General features: G+C 38.1%; 1 protein-coding gene across 2 annotated transcripts in view; it reads left to right on the forward strand.

Annotated features, from left to right (window-relative positions):
- brinp2 (bone morphogenetic protein/retinoic acid inducible neural-specific 2) overlaps nt 1-18,510 on the forward strand; it is a 107,142-nt gene extending 88,632 nt beyond the window's left edge. For both annotated transcript variants that reach the window (XM_060873413.1, XM_060873414.1), the window contains 2 exons: nt 11,713-11,935; nt 16,048-18,510. In XM_060873413.1, the coding sequence (XP_060729396.1) occupies nt 11,713-11,935; nt 16,048-17,161 (1,337 nt within the window). In that variant the 3' untranslated portion in view covers nt 17,162-18,510. The remainder of the gene's footprint in view (nt 1-11,712; nt 11,936-16,047) is intronic.
- Nucleotides 18,511-18,981: the final 471 nt, after the last annotated feature.

Here is an 18,981-nt window from a genome sequence, read left to right on the forward strand (position 1 = left end):
CTGACGCTCAATAGAGGCGTCCTGGGACTTAAAAATTAGAAAATGACTCTTTTTGAGGACAGAACACTCTGTCTTTGTCTACCGTCGGACTCTACGTGGCACCTCTCTGCACTCCAAGGTGCCCTGGTGGAGAGCAAGATGACACCTTATTATTATACCCCTCAAATTTCCCTTGTCACTCTATAGTGAGTTGCACAGCTGGACTGGGATTAGAACGTAACTCTTCCATATGGCTTAGTAAAGCAACTTAGATTCATGATATTAGCAGAAAGACAGAATATGAGTCAGGAAAATGACACACTCCCAATCAAATGGAATAAACAATGCTGGGAAACAGTAAATATGGCTAGATTAAATCCTATCACAAGTGTATAAACTGTAAACTAAATACAGAAAAGTATACAGAAAATAACTACATAATGATATTCATGATAACTACACAGCAGATTTGGTGTCTGACACACAGCAGTGACTGCTGCAGGAGACCTTGTCCTTCACCAGCATGTTTATTTTGGGAATGACAAACAGCTGTCAATAAACCAGCAAAGTGATATACAGAACAGAAAAAAAAAGTTGAAACTGAGCTGGAATGCATAAATTGTATTTTCAGCACAGCAGATAGTGTCACACCACATTTTCTAAACAAGTCAGTTTGGGTTACCTGACACCCAGAGCTATAGATAGCTGAGCTCTTCCATTCTGTTGACAAATGTGAGAAAGAACAAGGGATTTTGGTTGTTGCTACATGCCCACTGAGTACAGGGTGCATCAACTCAGTAATTTGAGTCGGGTCAGACGGCTTCAGGTCACAGCTCTGTGTGAAAACACCCACATACCACCAAATAAATGCCCTCGTGTCCAAGCTACAAGCAAGAATATATGTACTTCCACTCAAAAGTTTGAAATATTTCACTCCATTGAAATATTCCGTCTGTGTCCAAACTTTTGACTAGAAGCATATTTCTTAACATTTTGAAACGTATGGATCTAAGACATGCAAATATTGCTGTTAATGCATTTTCTGAAATAAAAATTCTAAATCAAAAAGTAGAGTTTACTTCAATTCAGTTTTTAACAAATGGATGTTGTTGCAAAGCAGCTTTGCAGGAATATAAAAATTAGAATAAATATTACAGGTACATTTTTTATTTATATCTATCTCTAATGAGCAAGTGAGAGTCAACGTGAGTAAGAAACCTTGAGAGGAACCAGACTCAAAAAGGGAAGCCATCTTGATCTGTGTGACACCAGAGAGCGTGATTATAAATCATTTCCTTTCTATAACTGTACACTATATAGTCAAGTGCAATCGTGTTCCCGGAATCTTTTGAGAAACTTGCAAATATGAACATCAGCGTAATAATTGAATGAATCAAACCAAAGAAGTAGCTTACATTTAGAATTTAGGAGAAACGTCTTGGTCAGAAATCTGGGAGCCTCCTGGGTGAAGTGTCCTCATGAATGTGATTGAGAAGTTGCCAGGAGTGTGCAATGCTCCATCCGGAATACTGTTAAAAATGTAACATATAACACACATATTTTTTTTTTAATATAGCCCATTTTGAGATACCCCTATATGAAGTGTGAATGTTTTGTTGATACACCAAGCTGGGATGCTTGGTACAGTGTGTCACTGTTAGGAAGAACCCAAATTTGTGGACACTATGGAAAATATCCAGACTATAATAGTGCTATAACAAGACTATAGCACGTGCAAAATCACATTGTGTGACAGCAACATCAGTGACGATCAGGTGTTAAAACGATGATGATCAAACTAATGAAATGAGACAATATGGTGCTGAGCCATGGGAAATGTACTCCATGACTGTCAACGCATACTTTACTGTCACTTATTGTTTATTAAAATTGTATTAAGAAGCACTTAACATCACAGATAACATTGATTTTTTTTTATACCCGATGCTCTTCCCGACTCAACCTTTTAATTTTATCCAGGCTTGGGACGGCACTGAGAGTTAATCCCTCATTGCCTGCGTTAGTTCCCTGCCCAGGAATCAATCCTGCTGCTGGACCACCAGGGCACACCTATAACTCCGTTTTAATAGTTAAGGGAAACCAATTTTTATTTATATTAGTGATTTTTTTTTTCATATTAGTGAAAAAATCTAAAAATAATAATTTAGTAGGTGTGAAAGGTATTTATTTTACTTAAGAATAAAATTAAATTACAATGCATTAATTTACTTTAGTTTCATTTTTATTATCATTAATATTTTGCATTATATTAAAACGATTAAGCAAATAAATGCCATATAATCTGCCAAAAACATAAAGCATTTTCCGACCATTTGACACACCCAATGATTCAGTACAAAGCAAAATCAAAACACATTTCACTGCAGTAAATTACAAAGCGTATGAGACACAGGCATGTCAGAGAAGTTCTCACTAGAGATGCCCGATCAATAGCAGCCATTCATTACCCCAGGCACTGCAGTAAGCTTTGAAATATAAGCTCATATCCGTAGCTGTGTACTTGACCAACAGTGGACAAAGATTGAGTAAACAACATGGGAAAACATCTCATTTCTTCAAAACCTTCCCACATCCAAAAGGAATCTCTGTCAGGCAATCTACAGGCAATCTACAAGACGTGCCTGTTTTTCAGTTAGCCTATGGATTTCTTAGCCTGCCTGGAGTTACTAGTGTCCCGGATAATATATACAAACTCAATAAATGTCTGATTGGTCAGGTCAAATATTGCTCTTTCAAGACCAAGTGTCGATGCAGCTGTGTTAGTACAAACGACAAGGTCACAAACCACTCTGAGCCAAGCAAATACAATCCTTTTGGCCGTGGACAAAATATATAATGGCACTGGGACACAGTCTTTACAATATAAAGAGTGGAATCTGCACATATGGGATTTCTATACATAAGACCTTCATACTGTACACTCTCATATATCTGTACATGGATTTTGGTTTTCAATTCCATTTTATTTTATTTGTAACAAAGGACATGTATCAAGCAGCTGTACAGTAATCTAAAAATTCTGAATAAAAATGACAAAGTATATATTTATATTGCTTATCCCTAATGAGCATCCCAGAGGCAACGATGGCAAAGAAAAACTCCCTGGGACGATACGAGGAAGAAACCTTGAAAGGAAGCAGACTCAAACTGGAAGCCATCCTCATCTGGGTGACACCGGAGAGAGTGATTATAAATCATTTCCTTTCTATTTCTAACTGTACACTATATAGTCAAGTGCTATTGTCTAACCAGGAGCTTTCAAGAGGAGCTTACATAACATTTTTTCTAACAAAGTCATCAAATGTTCAATGACGCATGGTCCCAAGCCCAAAACAGACCACGGCAGCAACACCGCCATGGTCTCCATGCATACAAAGGGTTCATACTTTACATCATCTCAAAAAATTAAGTGTGCTTTAAACTCTGTAATACAATGACTCTTAAAACATTTTCAATTTTATCAATTTCAAATATAACTTAAACAAGGCATGTCTTTTAAAGCATAGGCTTAATTATATAATTAATTATATATAAGGGTTAAAAAAAAACCTTACTGACACCATACAGTTGCCGTATTATAAATTGAGTGTGATAAACTTACTAAAAGTATTCATACAAGAACTATCAAGCAACCTAAAATGTGTTACCAAACTTACATAATGTTAATCAGCGCCTGCAGCGGAAACATAGACTGAGTACCCAAATCCTGAGTTAAATTAAAGCTCTAGATCTTTGTCTGGAGATAAAGCTGCTAGGATATGATGTGTGCAGGCTTTTTTTATCAACAGTTCTCAGATCTGATCACGGACAGGTAAGCAAGCGCTGGCTAGGTTTCCAAACATGTACACTGCTTCAACCAAAAAGTTACTTTGATATAGACAGCAATTTTTTCATTCACTCTCTAGTATGAATAGGTTTCTTCTCTAAGACTCTAAGAAGTTTGGACAGTCCTCCTTATTCCCCACTGTGATTTAGGGTTCGCTTCAAGGCTTTACTGATGTGAGATATTTAGTAATTGCTGGCGTATCACAGTGCCACCCTGGAAGGAGACTTCTATCCGTCTGCCCTGCTGAATTATGTATTTGCTAAGATCAATATGAAGAAGTGAAAACTGACATATACATGAGGTTTTCTCTAATGTTGCGTGCATGATTGTCTATAAAGATACCCGGAGCGGCCCGCTGCGTGTTATTACTGACTGATTTAAACAGGTGAGCTGCAGATAAAAGGCAAAACTCTAATATGCTGCTATGAAATGGAACTTCAAAGGGAAATGCAAATTTAAGCACATGTTAATGGCTGGCGATAACATTTTAATGGAGGTGAATTTAGAGATTTGTGACTTATTCTCTGCTTGAAGCATTTTCGAGATATAGCTGATACAGTCGTTGCAATAGTAGGTGCCTTGCTTCTGAAGTCAAAGAGAACGTTTTCTTGTCAGACTACATTATTGTCCAAGAACCAAGAACTACACATTATTTTGCATCATTTCAAACTTTTTTGGTTTTATATATATATATATATATATATATATATATATATATATATATATATATATATATATATATATATATATATACCATAATTACATTCTGAGGTTCATGAGATGTATTTATTCACAGTGACTGAATTAAAGTTGATTTGTTTCATTGTCTCGTAAAATATATTAAACCAAATTTTTCTTTTGGATGCAGATAAGGTTTCATGAATAGATATTTTGAGCCAAGACCTGAACAAACAGTGAAACATGAATAAATATAATATATGACCATAATACTATATGCATAATAACTGATTTTGAATGAAAAGGTATTTTATCCTGTTAGATTTATCATTACTATTATTAGTATATTATTATTTGTAGATTAGTTTACTGACTTCCATCTTAATTAAAATCATACTTTGATGCCGACTGCCTGAAAATAAAAAAAAAGTGCATTTATTTATAGAGTCACTTCTCCATAAAGCCCACATACCGTATCTCTATCAGGGTCTCCAGAAAGAAGCACTTTAATAAAAATATTACCTTGTACATTCTTATTATGTACTTTGTTGTTTTTCAGTAAATATTATCTGTCTGTTAATAACAGAAAATCATCCTGGAAAGCCAATGTTAGCGTGTCTAGTGAAATATTATTAATCAGCTGTTCTGTGATTTGGGAAAGATGTTGTTTTGATAGACATTTCTCTGTGTAGTTATATCCCATGTAGTTGGGATAAATTATTAACATGTTTAGCTATAGGAAGTTCATTTCTGCAAAATGCTGTGTGTTATATTTTATGAATGGAAAACGAATGGATTTACATTTTCAGTGTTTCAGCGCAGCATCTCTGGGGCATAGTACTAGTTTTCACATTTACAGATATTTAAAGCATTAAAGACATACTGACCTTTATACTCAGTGGAGCTGTGTTTAAACCTGAATGAATGCTGAGTTATTGATTTGTAAGACTGGATTGTACAGTTCTGCATAAGAGCTAACGTATTTGATTACCTTCTCTTGCATCTTCCTCATCATTGGCTGATTGATTCATTGAATGACTAAAGCCTCATTAAAGCAATCTTCAACTAGGTGACACATGGCATAACCAGAGCATGGCCTTGTCAATCACATGTAGTCCATTAGGACAGATGACAGAATTACTCAATGTGTCCCCTATACTATTGTAACCACTGAACCTGCATGAGGAAAATAATAATACTGCTGTTTTTGTATTGATGTTATGCATTTTTTATGAAGGTGAATCTGTTTTTTTTTTTTTTTTTATGAGAATCCAATTTATCACTTTGGAAAACAATATGGTAAAAGATCATTTGGATCTGGTCTTGTGTCAGTGCAGTGTTATTGTGCTGTCAGACGTCAGTCAAGTTGGCAGAGGCAGCTGTGACCTAAAAGAAGGAAGATTCCTAAAGAAGGACATTCGATTAATCACAGCACGGTGTTGTAGATATACTGTATAACACCAACCGAGTTGCTCAAGATTTACCGGCACATCACTTCAAATCCAATAAAACACCATATGTGTATCTTTTAACACACATAGAACACAACGCAGCCTCATCTTTCTTTGACAGGAATTCACATCATCTTTTGTTTTAACAATATGAAAGAATTCGTGCATCCCACACCGATGGAGATCCTGTGAGCCACCCACCTCGTGCTTATTTTAAGTAAACCTCATTTAAGTCAACCTCATTCATCCAGTTGGCCCATTTAAGTTCAGAGCTACTCCCAGTGCATTTACAACCTGTAGCATGGCACACAGATACTGTATGCTGCACATAACAGACCATTACAAACGCATACATCACCCTAATGGCTAGTAATGTACATCCAATGATAGCATTGTTTTTCCAGCGATAAGGTGGAAAAAGATGCTGCATATTTGTATAATCTTGTTTTTCATTTTTGACAGCTAAGCTGCTGCATAAAGTGTGCATATAAATTAAATTGTAAAAAGATTATGAAAATAATGTCTGAATGAAAGAATTTATACCATTAGATTATAGTTAGAAATTTTATGTATTTTACTTAGGCTTATTTCTCTGTTATGATATTTTGGAGGCTGAGACCTTTAGTGTTCTTCTCTGCCTTGTTGAAAGGACACACCAGAGTGCATTATGGAGCCAGCTGATTGCAGGGCACTTCCAACAGCAGGAACATTGTTTATGGGTCGGTGTATATAGTTACTATAACAAGAAACATGCGTAATAATTTAGGATCGGGATTTTACCAGTTGAGGGTTTTAGTAACAGAAAATGGGATACAGGAAGAATTGTTGTACTTCAGTTAATCCACATGTCAGAATTGAACATTTTGATTCGATTACAAATTTTGCTTTCAGTTCAGATTAACAAGAAAAATTGAGAAAAATCGAATCTTATTCATATGACCTCTATTCTGCAGCTATTGGGTAGAATTGTTTCCATAACGATGTACTATATTGCTAATAATTATGAAAGACGTCTACTAGATACATTTAGGGTTAAGTAGCTTAAGTGTCTAATCTCTACATTAATACATAAAGATACTGTATGTTTCTATTCAGTGTCTTTTGTTTTTTAATCCACTGCAGATTTATAGCAGATTAGTCTAATTAAAGTTAATAGCTGTGTAAACACACACACACACACACACACACACACACAAACACCAGGAAAATATATCTTCACCACTGATCATAGATATTCCTACCGATCAAATGAGTAACAGGTCATGATCCACGGTAAAGCCAAGCTTGCTTTGAAATGAACAGTATGACAATGAACGTCACTGCATCCCAGTTCAAGTCACTCTGTCTTAAGTCACTTCTTCTATTTCTGTCTCTACGAATCTTTGTGCAGCATTTTGCAAGGAAGAGGCCTGTCACCTGTCAACCCTACATTAGCATTCAGGAAGTAACCTGGCCTCAGATAACTCAAACTGTCTGCCAATCCAGTCATCTGATTAATGGAGAAAATATCCTCCAGCTTGTCAGAAAAAAGGCATCACATTTTGGTGAACACCAGAAAATAAGTTCCATGTCAGTCTCATCATGGCCTGGAACTGAAAATCCAAGCCTCAGATCTCTCCAGCCCAGAATTATCTCTGATTTTATGGTTGAGATTCCAGGAAATCATTCTGCATGATGTCGAAAGAAAATAGTGTTCAGTGCTCAGGAATTGCCTGACCTCAGTTTGTTCAGCCACTGATCCAGATTTCTGCATAAAAGAGAGAAGTTGAAATTTACGTCAATTGTTAATAGTTCAAACGTTCGTGTACTAATGTAAATACGTTTCAGGATCGTTTTGTTCCCTGAGAAAAATCTAGGTACGGTGATCTTCATGTTATAGATTTATTTGTACCTTACATTCTGATTAGTGCTGCGTTGAAACTCCTGGACCGTTGATCCGATGCAGATTGGCTCTATGGTGGTGTTTAAGGACCAGTCAAAATTTTGTCCAACTGAGTCAGGAAATTGCCTAATCGTAGCTCTGGCAGCCACCAGCGTCTTCAGATAGCTCATAATTCTTCAGCTTGCAGCCTCCCATTCCCCTGACCAATCTGTGATTAATGCCGTTTCCTCAGGGGGCTGAACAACTCCTGCAGCTCCAAACTCAAACTCCTATTAGAGACAAAACAGACATATAGAGGCCAGCGGCTACGTCTCTCATCCTTCTACACATAGCATATAAATCTTTCCAATCTTTTCATGAAGGAATGAAAAAGACTTGTTAATATAAATTATACCATAACACAGATCAGTCAGAAGCAAAAAGAAACCGTGAAGAAGGCCAACAGCCCCATTTTCATATTCATAATCAGTTTCATCTCATTAAGATCTAAACACATCTAATGAGATTTTCTGTTTATTCAGCACACGGTGCTATTTGGTGATGACGGACTGGAATTTCATCCAGTCCTGATTTTTTTATGTTAAACCAGACGGCATCGGTGATGATAATTACGTTTTACCTCTATTTAGATGCAAAGCAGTTCATTACAGGTATAATGAACTTGAGAATCCTATTTGCCTCAGATGAAATAGCATATGACCAGATTATAATAGATTAGAATAAAATTCAAATTGGAAAGTTATATATAGATATGTTTATCCATTTGCAGCCAGAAATGAAAACTTGATGATGTTCTGGCTTTCAGTCAAATATTTGGCACACGTCACTGACTTCCTGAAGACATTTATCCGGATAAGTCAGGCCTTTTTTTTTTTACCAGGGGTAATAAAGTATTAACTAAATATCTCTGCAAGATAATAAATATTGCTATTTGAAATGTTTTAGGATTGGACATTATTGCAACTCTAAAATGACATGAAATACAATTCAACTTTATTTCTATTGTGCTTTTAACAATGGACATATACCTATATACATTCGGGATATAAATTCCAAAAGCATTTATACCTCATGAGCAAACCATAGGTGACAGTTGTGAGGGCTGAGAAAAACTAGACTCAAAATGCTCATCCTCATCTGGGTGACAGATAATAGTGCCGTTATAAATCATTTTATTTCTAAAACTGTGTGCTATATGGTCAAAAAGTACAATTATGTTATCAAAGGATTCATTTTGATTGACATAAGTCTGTCTTGTTAAAGTTATCAACTGTTCACTGATGGAGACTGAAGTGGCAAATTGTTTGTGGTAATTGTGATCCAAATCTCTCGTCATGGTTTCTAAGTGGTACCATCTTCAGCGGCCCTGTGTATCTTTAGATCGTCCATGAGTCCATGTGTCATCCTCAGCCGAAGCAAATAGCCTCCAAGTGATGAGACTCCAACCAGAAGTAGAGCATCAGGATAGATCAGACAGGTCCAAAGTGCACATTAATAGTAAAACAGTTTTTTTCCCTATCACACCACGTAAAACTGCCATTCTTTGGCATTTCAGAGATTCTATAGATGCCCTTTGAATGTTTTTTCCTACCGCTGATATTTTCCTCTCACACTATATTGACAGCACTTCCTACTATTCCCACACTGCCTGCTCCACTATAATGCTATGTTCTGACAGAATTGTTGTCTATGGCTGGATTACAGTTTATTGGCATTCCTTTAGTATCTTTTGTTCAGGGTTCATCTTTTGATCAGCGGCTTACTGAGGTGCCATTACTTCTGAGTAATACTGTATGTGATTTTGAAAGGGTGCATTTTTCAGCAAATGCCTGATAAGAAAATGGTTAATAACATTCTATATTCAGAGACAAAATCCATTTAGTGGCCTGTTTTCTTTGCCCTTTTGTGCTAGCCTGTAAAAATGGCAGGTTAATTGCTACTGTGCATTGGCCACTGACCTCCTCATTAAAGAGGTGTAATTTTGTACTGACCCCTCACATCAACAAGGGAGAGTGGCCCTCACTTTCCTACAGGGTGGTATGAACACTAGGCAACTATTCAGATATCAGGATGCAGGTGTGCACTGGTCTTGTATAATGAGCAGCACTATGTGGGTCTTTGGAAAGAAAGAGAATTTTGTCTTCAAGGCAGTAAACATCCAGAGCACATTTACAGATGTCCGTTGCTTCCTTATCTAAAAAGCCCATGGTCTAGCGTCTAATTGAACATAATTAGACTGCTGTAGTTATTATTTCTCCTCCGGTTTATGATCATGCGGACTATTCATTTGCCACACTATAATAGTATATGCAGTGTTTGTGATTTAAAATAGCTAGATTTATATATTGGTACCATTTTTTTTTTTAAAAAAAGAGCTCAATTGTTCATGGATTCGAACACAAAGTTGTAACGGCCAGAAAAAGAGGTGGATAGGCAGAGCACATTCCCTAAGTGTGCCACGAATACTAATGAGCCTTCTTCAGCAGCAGGACAACCTGGAAAGAGAGAGATAAAGGGGAGAGGAGGGCAGGATAAGAAAGAGAGGACAAGTCACTAAGGAGAAGAGAAGTGAGAGATGAGATCTATCAGCCAGAGCAGCAAAAGGAAAAACACAGACCACATCAAGTTAAAAACACAGACAGAAAGGCAGAGACAGGTGTGCTTTCATGCCTGTGTTTCATTGCTGAGCAAAGCAGACAGCCAGGTCTAGGCTCTCTTATACTAAACACAACAAAAGGGCTTTCATTAGGAAACATTTCTCTACAGTGGACTGATTGATAGCGGTATACTTCTGTGCATTTTAACATTAGCACTTCCGAATATGTTTGATGGAAATTGAACAGTTAGCCTCATAAGTGAGACATTGATGAATGAGACTAGTTAATTGACATAGTTTCCTACTAACATATATATTTTAATTGATGAGGGCAATTTGCAATGAGCGAGAGACAGTTCAATTCTAATAAACCAAAAATGGGTATAAAATGGTCAAAAAATGTGAAAGTTTCTGATGAAGGTCACATTGATAAGTCTGAGACAGACTGAGAGAGAGAGAGAGAGAGAGAGAGAGAACAGCTGGTCATGGATGAGTAGAGCAGTGGGTAAACTGAGCTCAAACGACTCTCTGGGCCAAACCCAATGTTATCCAACACTGATTCAGTCTTATTGGTGGGAGCCTATGGGCTTGCCGTCTTACACAGGATCATTGCACATTATAATTGCCTGGGACAGCAGGGTGTTCAGCAGAACCCAAGATACATGTCCAATAGCCTGAAGAAACCAGGAGTTCGCCCATACCTCACTGTCCACATCTGCACAAGTGTCTTTATTTCAGTCATTTCCAAGGACTGCCAGTGTCAGCTCAACCATTTCTTGAAGTTAAAATGGGCATTAGGATAATTTGAGTTTGATGTTGTCCCTGAAGTCTGAGGTGTTTCTTGCTTGTTCAGCATTTGCAGGCAGGCAAATAAGACTGGTGCCTGTGTTCCACAGCTATTGCTATTGCACATCATTCAGGGAATAATTATGTTTCACATTTAAATTTGCTTTGGAACCCCAGAAAAGGGACTCAAGCTGAAATTATGTGCTGATTGCTGTTTTTCTACAACATTCTTACTCAGCTTCCACACCTTTTGAGCCACTAACTGTGCATTTCTTTGAGATGCTCCCAGTTGTTATCTAAAATGTCACTTCTCCTCCACCCACGTTTCACAGCCAATTATTCAGAATCAAAGCTGTTATGGTTCACTTGTAACATGGGCTAATTCCTGCTGCTTATTCTCTCTCAGGGTTCAGTGTTTCATGTCCAAAATGCCTGTGTTTTGCTACATGTTGTTATAATATGATTTGTGTCCTTGTTTGTTTATATTTTTTAGATGAGTTTAAGACCTTTCTGAAGAAGCTGCCCACTGATCACTTTTTGAATACTTCAGCTATCCTGAAGTTCTGGAGTTTGGACACAGCCTTGCAGAGGCGCCATGCTCAGCTGGAGACCAGCACAAAAGTAATCTTTGGCAAAGCTAACAAAATTGTGCGGAAACTCTTTACCCTCAGCAAGCGCTGTCCCAAACAGCCAAAGATCAACCTGCCCAAAGAAAGGTAACGTGCCTTTTTCACTTTTAATATTGTACGTATTTAATAGAATGTACTAGATTTAGCGTTAGGATAAGATGAGATAAGATAAATAAGATAAAATCTTATTTCTTTAAAAAAAAAAAGAATTCTAAGAAGTCTACAATGCAATTAGTCACCCATGGCACGATTTAGGATGGGGTTTAGGTTAGGGGTAAGTGTGCTTGGGATATATACAGTTGTGCAGTCTGTTCTTGTGTAAAAAATCCTGTAACACTTTCCAGAAGGTAGAGAAACAAAGAGATTGAGTGCACAATGCTGTGTACATGTATGTATTCTAGCTTTTTTAACATTTCATAGGAAATGCGATGTCTATTTTGCCTCTTGCACTAGGTACAAAAACCATAACATATCAGATCCTTGTGAAGGAGACCAAGAGGAGCTTACCCTTTCCTACTTCTTTATCTATACGTAAAAACAGGGGTGCTCCTCAACCTTCTGATCTCAACAGTGATCGTTTTCTCTACTTTCTTTGGTGTTGAGTGTCATGATGTTTTTTTAGACATTTCTGCTTGGTGTTACCTTGTAGTCTTGTTTTCTTCTTGTTATTTAATATCATTCACGCTAGGGTGATGTCCTCTGAGGTTTTGGCTAGGGTGTTAGAAGAGTGGATCAGAATGCAATCAGGTGTGTACACAAAGCAAAGAAAGGTGTTGAAGTGACAGCTCTTGTGCTTGTGTCCACGACTGATCTGCCATTTAAGCAAGTGAAGTTCTTAGGCGTGAGCTGCTAAAATTTTTTAGTATTAAGAACTGAAAGATTTTAAAACATCATTACAATCGCCAGGCTTCCAGCATTAAGACCATCTGTGTCATCTGTGTATCTGCTTGCTCAGAGAGGATGATGGCTTTAATAGTGTATCTATTATCGATGATGGCTTTAATAGTGTAACAGAAGGTGACAGTTGTTTCATTGATGACCTTTTCCAACAAGGAATGGTGGTTGGGTTCAGGGATTATATCGTGTTATATATGTTGGTCTATGACTGGCTGTTTGTTGATGCTAATTTAATGCAAGTTTTTGGTTGTACAGTACATCAGCACAGTAATTGTGCCAAGGCTTTAATTCTGGTTGCCAAAGTAGACAAAGAACTGTTTTGTAATGGCAGCGATGTATTGCTGTGTCACATGACCTGAGCAGAAACTATACCTTGGGCTTCAACCATTCATTTTGCTAGTTTTTTGTTAAAATATTCATGTAGAATTTAGGCAGGAGCGTCTTAAAGTTTGTTCAATTCAATTCAGTTTGTGCAGTTTCCTGCTATTATTGTAACACCGTCTAGGACTGAAGTCAACTGTTCGTATGTGTTGTCCAGAGCTAAATTGTGAAGGCACATACACAGCTGTGATAATGATGGCTGTAAATTGTTTTTGTAGAAAGTGGATTTGAACCGTGTCCATGGATGTGCTGCTTGAACATCTTTTGTTGACACAGGAAAAAAGAGTAGATCAGGATATTTAATCAAACCTGATCATTACAATGATACAATGGTATCCTAAAGCAGCGTTAATAATATGGAAAGATCATTTGATAATGGTTGATAGATGGTGATAAATGATTAAATAAAAATGCGTATCTTCACTGCTACTGCTGCCGTCTGACATCTATGTGAAGTGCACATCACACTTGCTAGTTTAACTGTACAGATCAGGATAAGAAGTGTGATTTCATTTTCCCCATCTCAATGAACACCTTTACAACAGCACAACACACAACATGCTTCTGAATCATTTTTAGACATGAGTGTGAATTACATCAAGCACAGCACACAGGCGTTGATTTTAGATAACATTTCAGACTGTAGACATGCCAGCTGTGGCAAAAACCGAAGCGCAGAATATTTTAAGCAGTTTATGGTTACGACCCTTCAGCTGGAGAAAACTACTACTGTTCATCAGTTTTATTTAAACAGAGTGAGATGTAAGTTTGAATACACTGTATAGATCTTGTGTGAATTCTGAATAGTCTGTAAATGCTGAGCAGTAGTGTTGTTTTTTATATTATATTTCTAGGGCCAAATGAAACCAGGATGTGAGACAGATTTGGCTCACTGGCCTTGTGTTTGCCACAGAAAACATGAAAAGATGACGTCATATACATTCCTTAACAATTTTCAGTATTCCTAAATAAAATAAACCCACAGCATAACTAGCATTACTTCAGTTGACAAACCATGAACTTCAGCGCTGATTACACCAAAAAACAAAAGAGAAAAGCAATTTTGATGAGTTACTAAACTCTCGGGGGGCACGGTGGCTTGTGTGTGTGGAGTTTGCATGTTCTCCCCGTGCCTCGGGGGTTTCCTCCGGGTACTCCGGTTTCCTCCCCCGGTCCAAAGACATGCATGGACATTCTCTGGAAAATTGTCCGTAGTGTGTGATTGCGTGAGTGAATGAGAGTGTGTGTGTGTGCCCTGCGATGGGTTGGCACTCCGTCCATGGTGTATCCTGCCTTGATGCCCGATGACGCCTGAGATAGGCACAGGCTCCCCGTGACCCGAGGTAGTTCGGATAATCGGCAGAAAATGAGTGAGAGAGAGTGAGTACTAAACTCTCCAGGAGCTTCAGTTCTTCATTTTTCCAGTTAACAACTGATACTAACCGTTAATTAAGATGTTGTTCATTGGCATTAATTTTGCTGATTAACGTCATTGTTGATTATTTGACTTGTTTGGTTTATCATAAAAAAGAGAATTGGAAAAAGGTCATTTAAAACAACGTTAATTTATTTTTTACTAATCCTGAAACATACTTTAGTCTTGTTAACTAATACATTACATAATAAGCATACATTTATTTTTACTCTAATCCAGATGTTTCAGAGAAATCAGACGTGTTTACATGAATGACCACTAAGGTTAAAAAGGAATTTGTTTGGCATTTGATGCTGTGTGGGCTGCAATGTGGGATGTAATAGTATGAAGCTGCAGTCGAAATCAAAGTGAAGGCAGAAAAGATGGAACAAGAATAGCTAGAGAGAGATGTGAGATCCATGAGACAGACAAAGAAGATGTAACAGACAGAGATGTTTAGCTTCTCTAAGCCAGATTGAAAAGACCTTTTGTGCAGTGTGGTTAGTGTATGTGCACTGTAATGAAGTGCTCGAAGAGAGTGGCAGCTTGTAGTTAACGTGCTCTACTGTGAAGACTTTCACTCTGCTCTGACAAGCCACATGCCATTTTGAGGCACTGCTCTAATAAAATGCAGCTCCCATGGACACGGTCAGTGAAAAAAAACCTCGGCTTAAGTGTCACCCTGAATTCTAATCAAAATGTGTCTATAGAGAATACGTATAAATCAGTTTAGTCAGCTTTGGGTCTGAGGCAGATCTAATAAATGACATATCACTTAGCCAAATGTTTTCTTGAGCTGATTTCATTATATATAAACATTCGCAAACAGAAAGCTTTTGTCTGCATTTGTCATATTAAGAGGCAGTGTATTCAGAAAAGGACATGGACAAGGAATAATCCCTGTGCTCCTGGTTGAATGCGCTTCAAAACTGAGTACCTAGTTGATATTTTTAAAATATCTGATTGTTTAAAATGCCATCTCGGTTAGGCCATGTGTTACAGAAGGTATGTAGGCTCAATCCAGGCAATAGCAAGTGACAGGCAGACGAGCCACTGGAGGACAGAGGGTGCTTTAATTTATGAGTATGAGAAATTTGGTGTTCCTCAGTTTTGGTGAAGTATATTAGAAGGTAATGGATGAATCTGCTAAGGTAATTGCATTTATCAAAGCAACGTGACCCTAGCTAAATAGGATGATGAAACAGGAATCTAAAACACAGTCTATTGCTCCACTTCTACTTTTTCATTGGGTTAATATTAGGAGAGTTGTCTGGCATTTGTCTAATAATCCTACCCGTCAATAGACATGAGATGTGTCGAGGTCATTAAGTGGAATGAAAATACATCCAGTCCTAATACTCTATAAACTTTCAGGCAGTTTAGCAAATGTTATTATCATGCCCTGACAGAGCTTATGTAATTTTCTTACATTAAACAAAGCAGTCAATTATGCGTTTCTAATTATTTCAGATTGTTTCTGTGCTAATGGCTGTCCTCTCTCCTGCAGGACATTGGGTTTCTGGTTGAACAGAGTTCAGTCTCTGTTGTACTGCAACGAGCATGGAGTTCTTGGATCTTTCTCAGAGGAAGTGCATTACTGCTTGTGTCCTGCAGAACAGGGTAACATTTGCCAGGGTACAGTTCCTTGTCAGGTGGGCGATAGTACACTGTGTTCCTTGTGTGCCCCGGACAATGTAACCCGCTGTGGCACATGCATGCCTGGAAGCTTCCTGCAGCTGGGTACATGCCGGCCAGCCGTGGCCATCTCACTAGACCATTATGTGAACTTTGACCTGGACATGGTAGATGCAGAAGTACACCACCTGCTGCAGCGTCTGGATGGTCGCCTGGAGGTGCGTGCAATCTACATTAGCAACGATGTGCGCTTGGGTAGCTGGTTTAACCCAGCTTGGCGTAAGCGTATGCTGCTTACACTCAAGAGCAACAAGAACAAGTCCAACCTGGTGCACATGCTCATGGGAATCTCTTTCCAGATCTGCACCACACAAAACAGCACGTTGGAGCCTGTGCCTGCCATCTACGTGAACCCATTTGGGGGAAGCCATTCAGAGAGCTGGTTCATGCCCGTCAAGCAGAATGACTTCCCTGACTGGCAGCGAACTAAACTAGACACGCCACTGCCATGTTACAATTGGACGCTGGCGATGGGCACTAAATGGAAGTCCTTCTTCGAGACAGTTCATGTCTACTTGCGCAGCCGTATCCTCACAGATGACCCAGGTGTCAACGAGACCCTTTTCTATGAGCCGTTGGAAATGGACTCTGCTAACCTGGGGTACATGAAGATCAACAGTCTGAGGGTGTTCGGTTATAGCATGCACTTCGATTCCGATAGTGTCAAGGAGCTGATCTCACAGTTGGACTACCCATACACACAGGGAACACAGGACGCTGCATTTCTGGCACTTATGGAGATCCGTGACCGTGTAAATCGACTCACGCCACCTGCCGAACGCCCGCTCGACCTCTTCTCTTGCCTGCTTCGCCACCGGCTCAAGCTCTCAGCCAGTGAGGTGGCACGTGTCCGCGACTCGCTTCACAGCTTCAGTGCCAAGTTGCCCAGTTCCTCTAAACCTGAACTCGCCCAGCTGTGCAGCTAGCTCATACAATTCTCTCCTGCCTGGGAGTGTGTGTGTGTGTGTGTATGTGTGTGTGTGTGAATTTCCAATAAGAAAGAGGGAGAATTCAGCCAGCTGTGCAGCTACAGTAGATCACATGATTCTCTCCTGCAATTTCCTCTACTATTTTATCTGACTTCTGAAATCTTGTATTGAAAAGTTGTATATACTGTATTTAACGCAGGACTGCGATGCCCTTATGAAATGGAATCTTTGTATTCAGAAATGTGGCTGACTGAAATATCAAGGCATGAATGGTAAGTTTGTTTCTACATCTTTTTTGATCTTGGATAATATTCTACAGCCTGTGTGTGTGTGTGTGTGTGTGTGTGTGTGTGTGTGTGTGTGTGTGTGTATATATGTGTGTGTGCGTGTGAATATGAAAGATAAAGAGAGAAAAAGAACTCGGCCAGCACTGCAGCTAGCTCGTTTGATTCTCTCTTGCTTAGGCGTGTTTGTGTTCGTCAGAATGTGAATGAGAAAGGCAGGGCAGAGCGGTACACAGATTATTTTGAAAATGAGTGACCGTGTTCTTGCGGATTTAGTTTTTTAAGCCTGCCACATCCGAGCAGCAAAACTGAACCAACTGTAAGTTGTGACTGACACGCGAATAGCATCTCGTACATCTGAATGTTAACACAGACTTAATCAAGTTGTGCTTTTGAGTGAAGCTTGAAGAGACAGAACTGCATCCTGGCCTTTTCTGTGGAACGATGTAAAAACATGACATGTCTGCTCTTTTTCTATGTGTTCGGAGATGTTCATTTGGTTACTCTATTTGAAAAAGGGCATAGCTGATGAAGATTACATTCATATAAATTTAATGGTGAAATTTGGTTATACAGTAATAGCTTAAAGACACAGGTTTACTTTACTTTTCTATTTTTATCTGATGTCCTAAATCCTGTATTGAGAGATGTTTCTCTGTATTTATTACTGGATTGAGATGCTCTTAACAGATTCTTCATATTGAGAGATATGACAAAAAAAAAAGGAAAAAAAAAAAGATTAACATCATGGCAAACTGTCTTATTTAAATGTTTCAGTCTTTCAGATGTTGATCTTATTATAACATTACATTGTGGGCAGCTTTGTAAATATCGCTCTGTCATTAATACTCATTCAGGATGTGAAAGCTGCACATTGCTCTATTAAATATAAATGGCTCATCACTCTTATGAATTGAATGAATTTGTAATTTCTGGTTTTTTTTTTTGGAACAGGCAAAGACCAAAAACATTTCTTACTCAACAAAAACACGTATCTGTTGCCTTATGAAGTGGAGTTTGTGTTCGGATATTAAAGCACACTTGGTCAGCTGTGTCGTTATCTAAAAAAAAAAAAAAAAAAAAAAAGGTAGTGTTGTTCATTTTGCCTGAGTTTTATTTTCTTCTTTGTTTTTTTTTTTTCAACTCTAATTTTAATTACAGTATCTAATAATATGTAAAAGAAAAATAAATAAATCTAATTTATGATTGACGTACTCTGTGAGAAATAGACGTACTGTATCTGCTCTGTACAAAACCACAAAATTCTTTAAAAACCTTGTTTAATAGCTGGATCATAACATTTCCATTTTCCAACATTTTCCCATCCACTAATTAACTCCTCTCAGTGACTCCTGCTATACCTTTAAATTCTTTCAAGCGTCTGTGAAACTAAAAGCAATCAAGCATGAGGTTATTTAATGTGTTTCATGGTCATTTTTGCATTGAAACTCACGTCACGTCTCCTTCATAACACACGCATGTGACACAATAGAGCGCTGGATGTTGTTTGTATCCGTGTTCTGACGTCCATCA

The sequence above is a fragment of the Tachysurus vachellii genome, chromosome 7, assembly GCF_030014155.1.
Source record: "Tachysurus vachellii isolate PV-2020 chromosome 7, HZAU_Pvac_v1, whole genome shotgun sequence".
Classification (NCBI taxonomy): domain Eukaryota; kingdom Metazoa; phylum Chordata; class Actinopteri; order Siluriformes; family Bagridae; genus Tachysurus; species Tachysurus vachellii.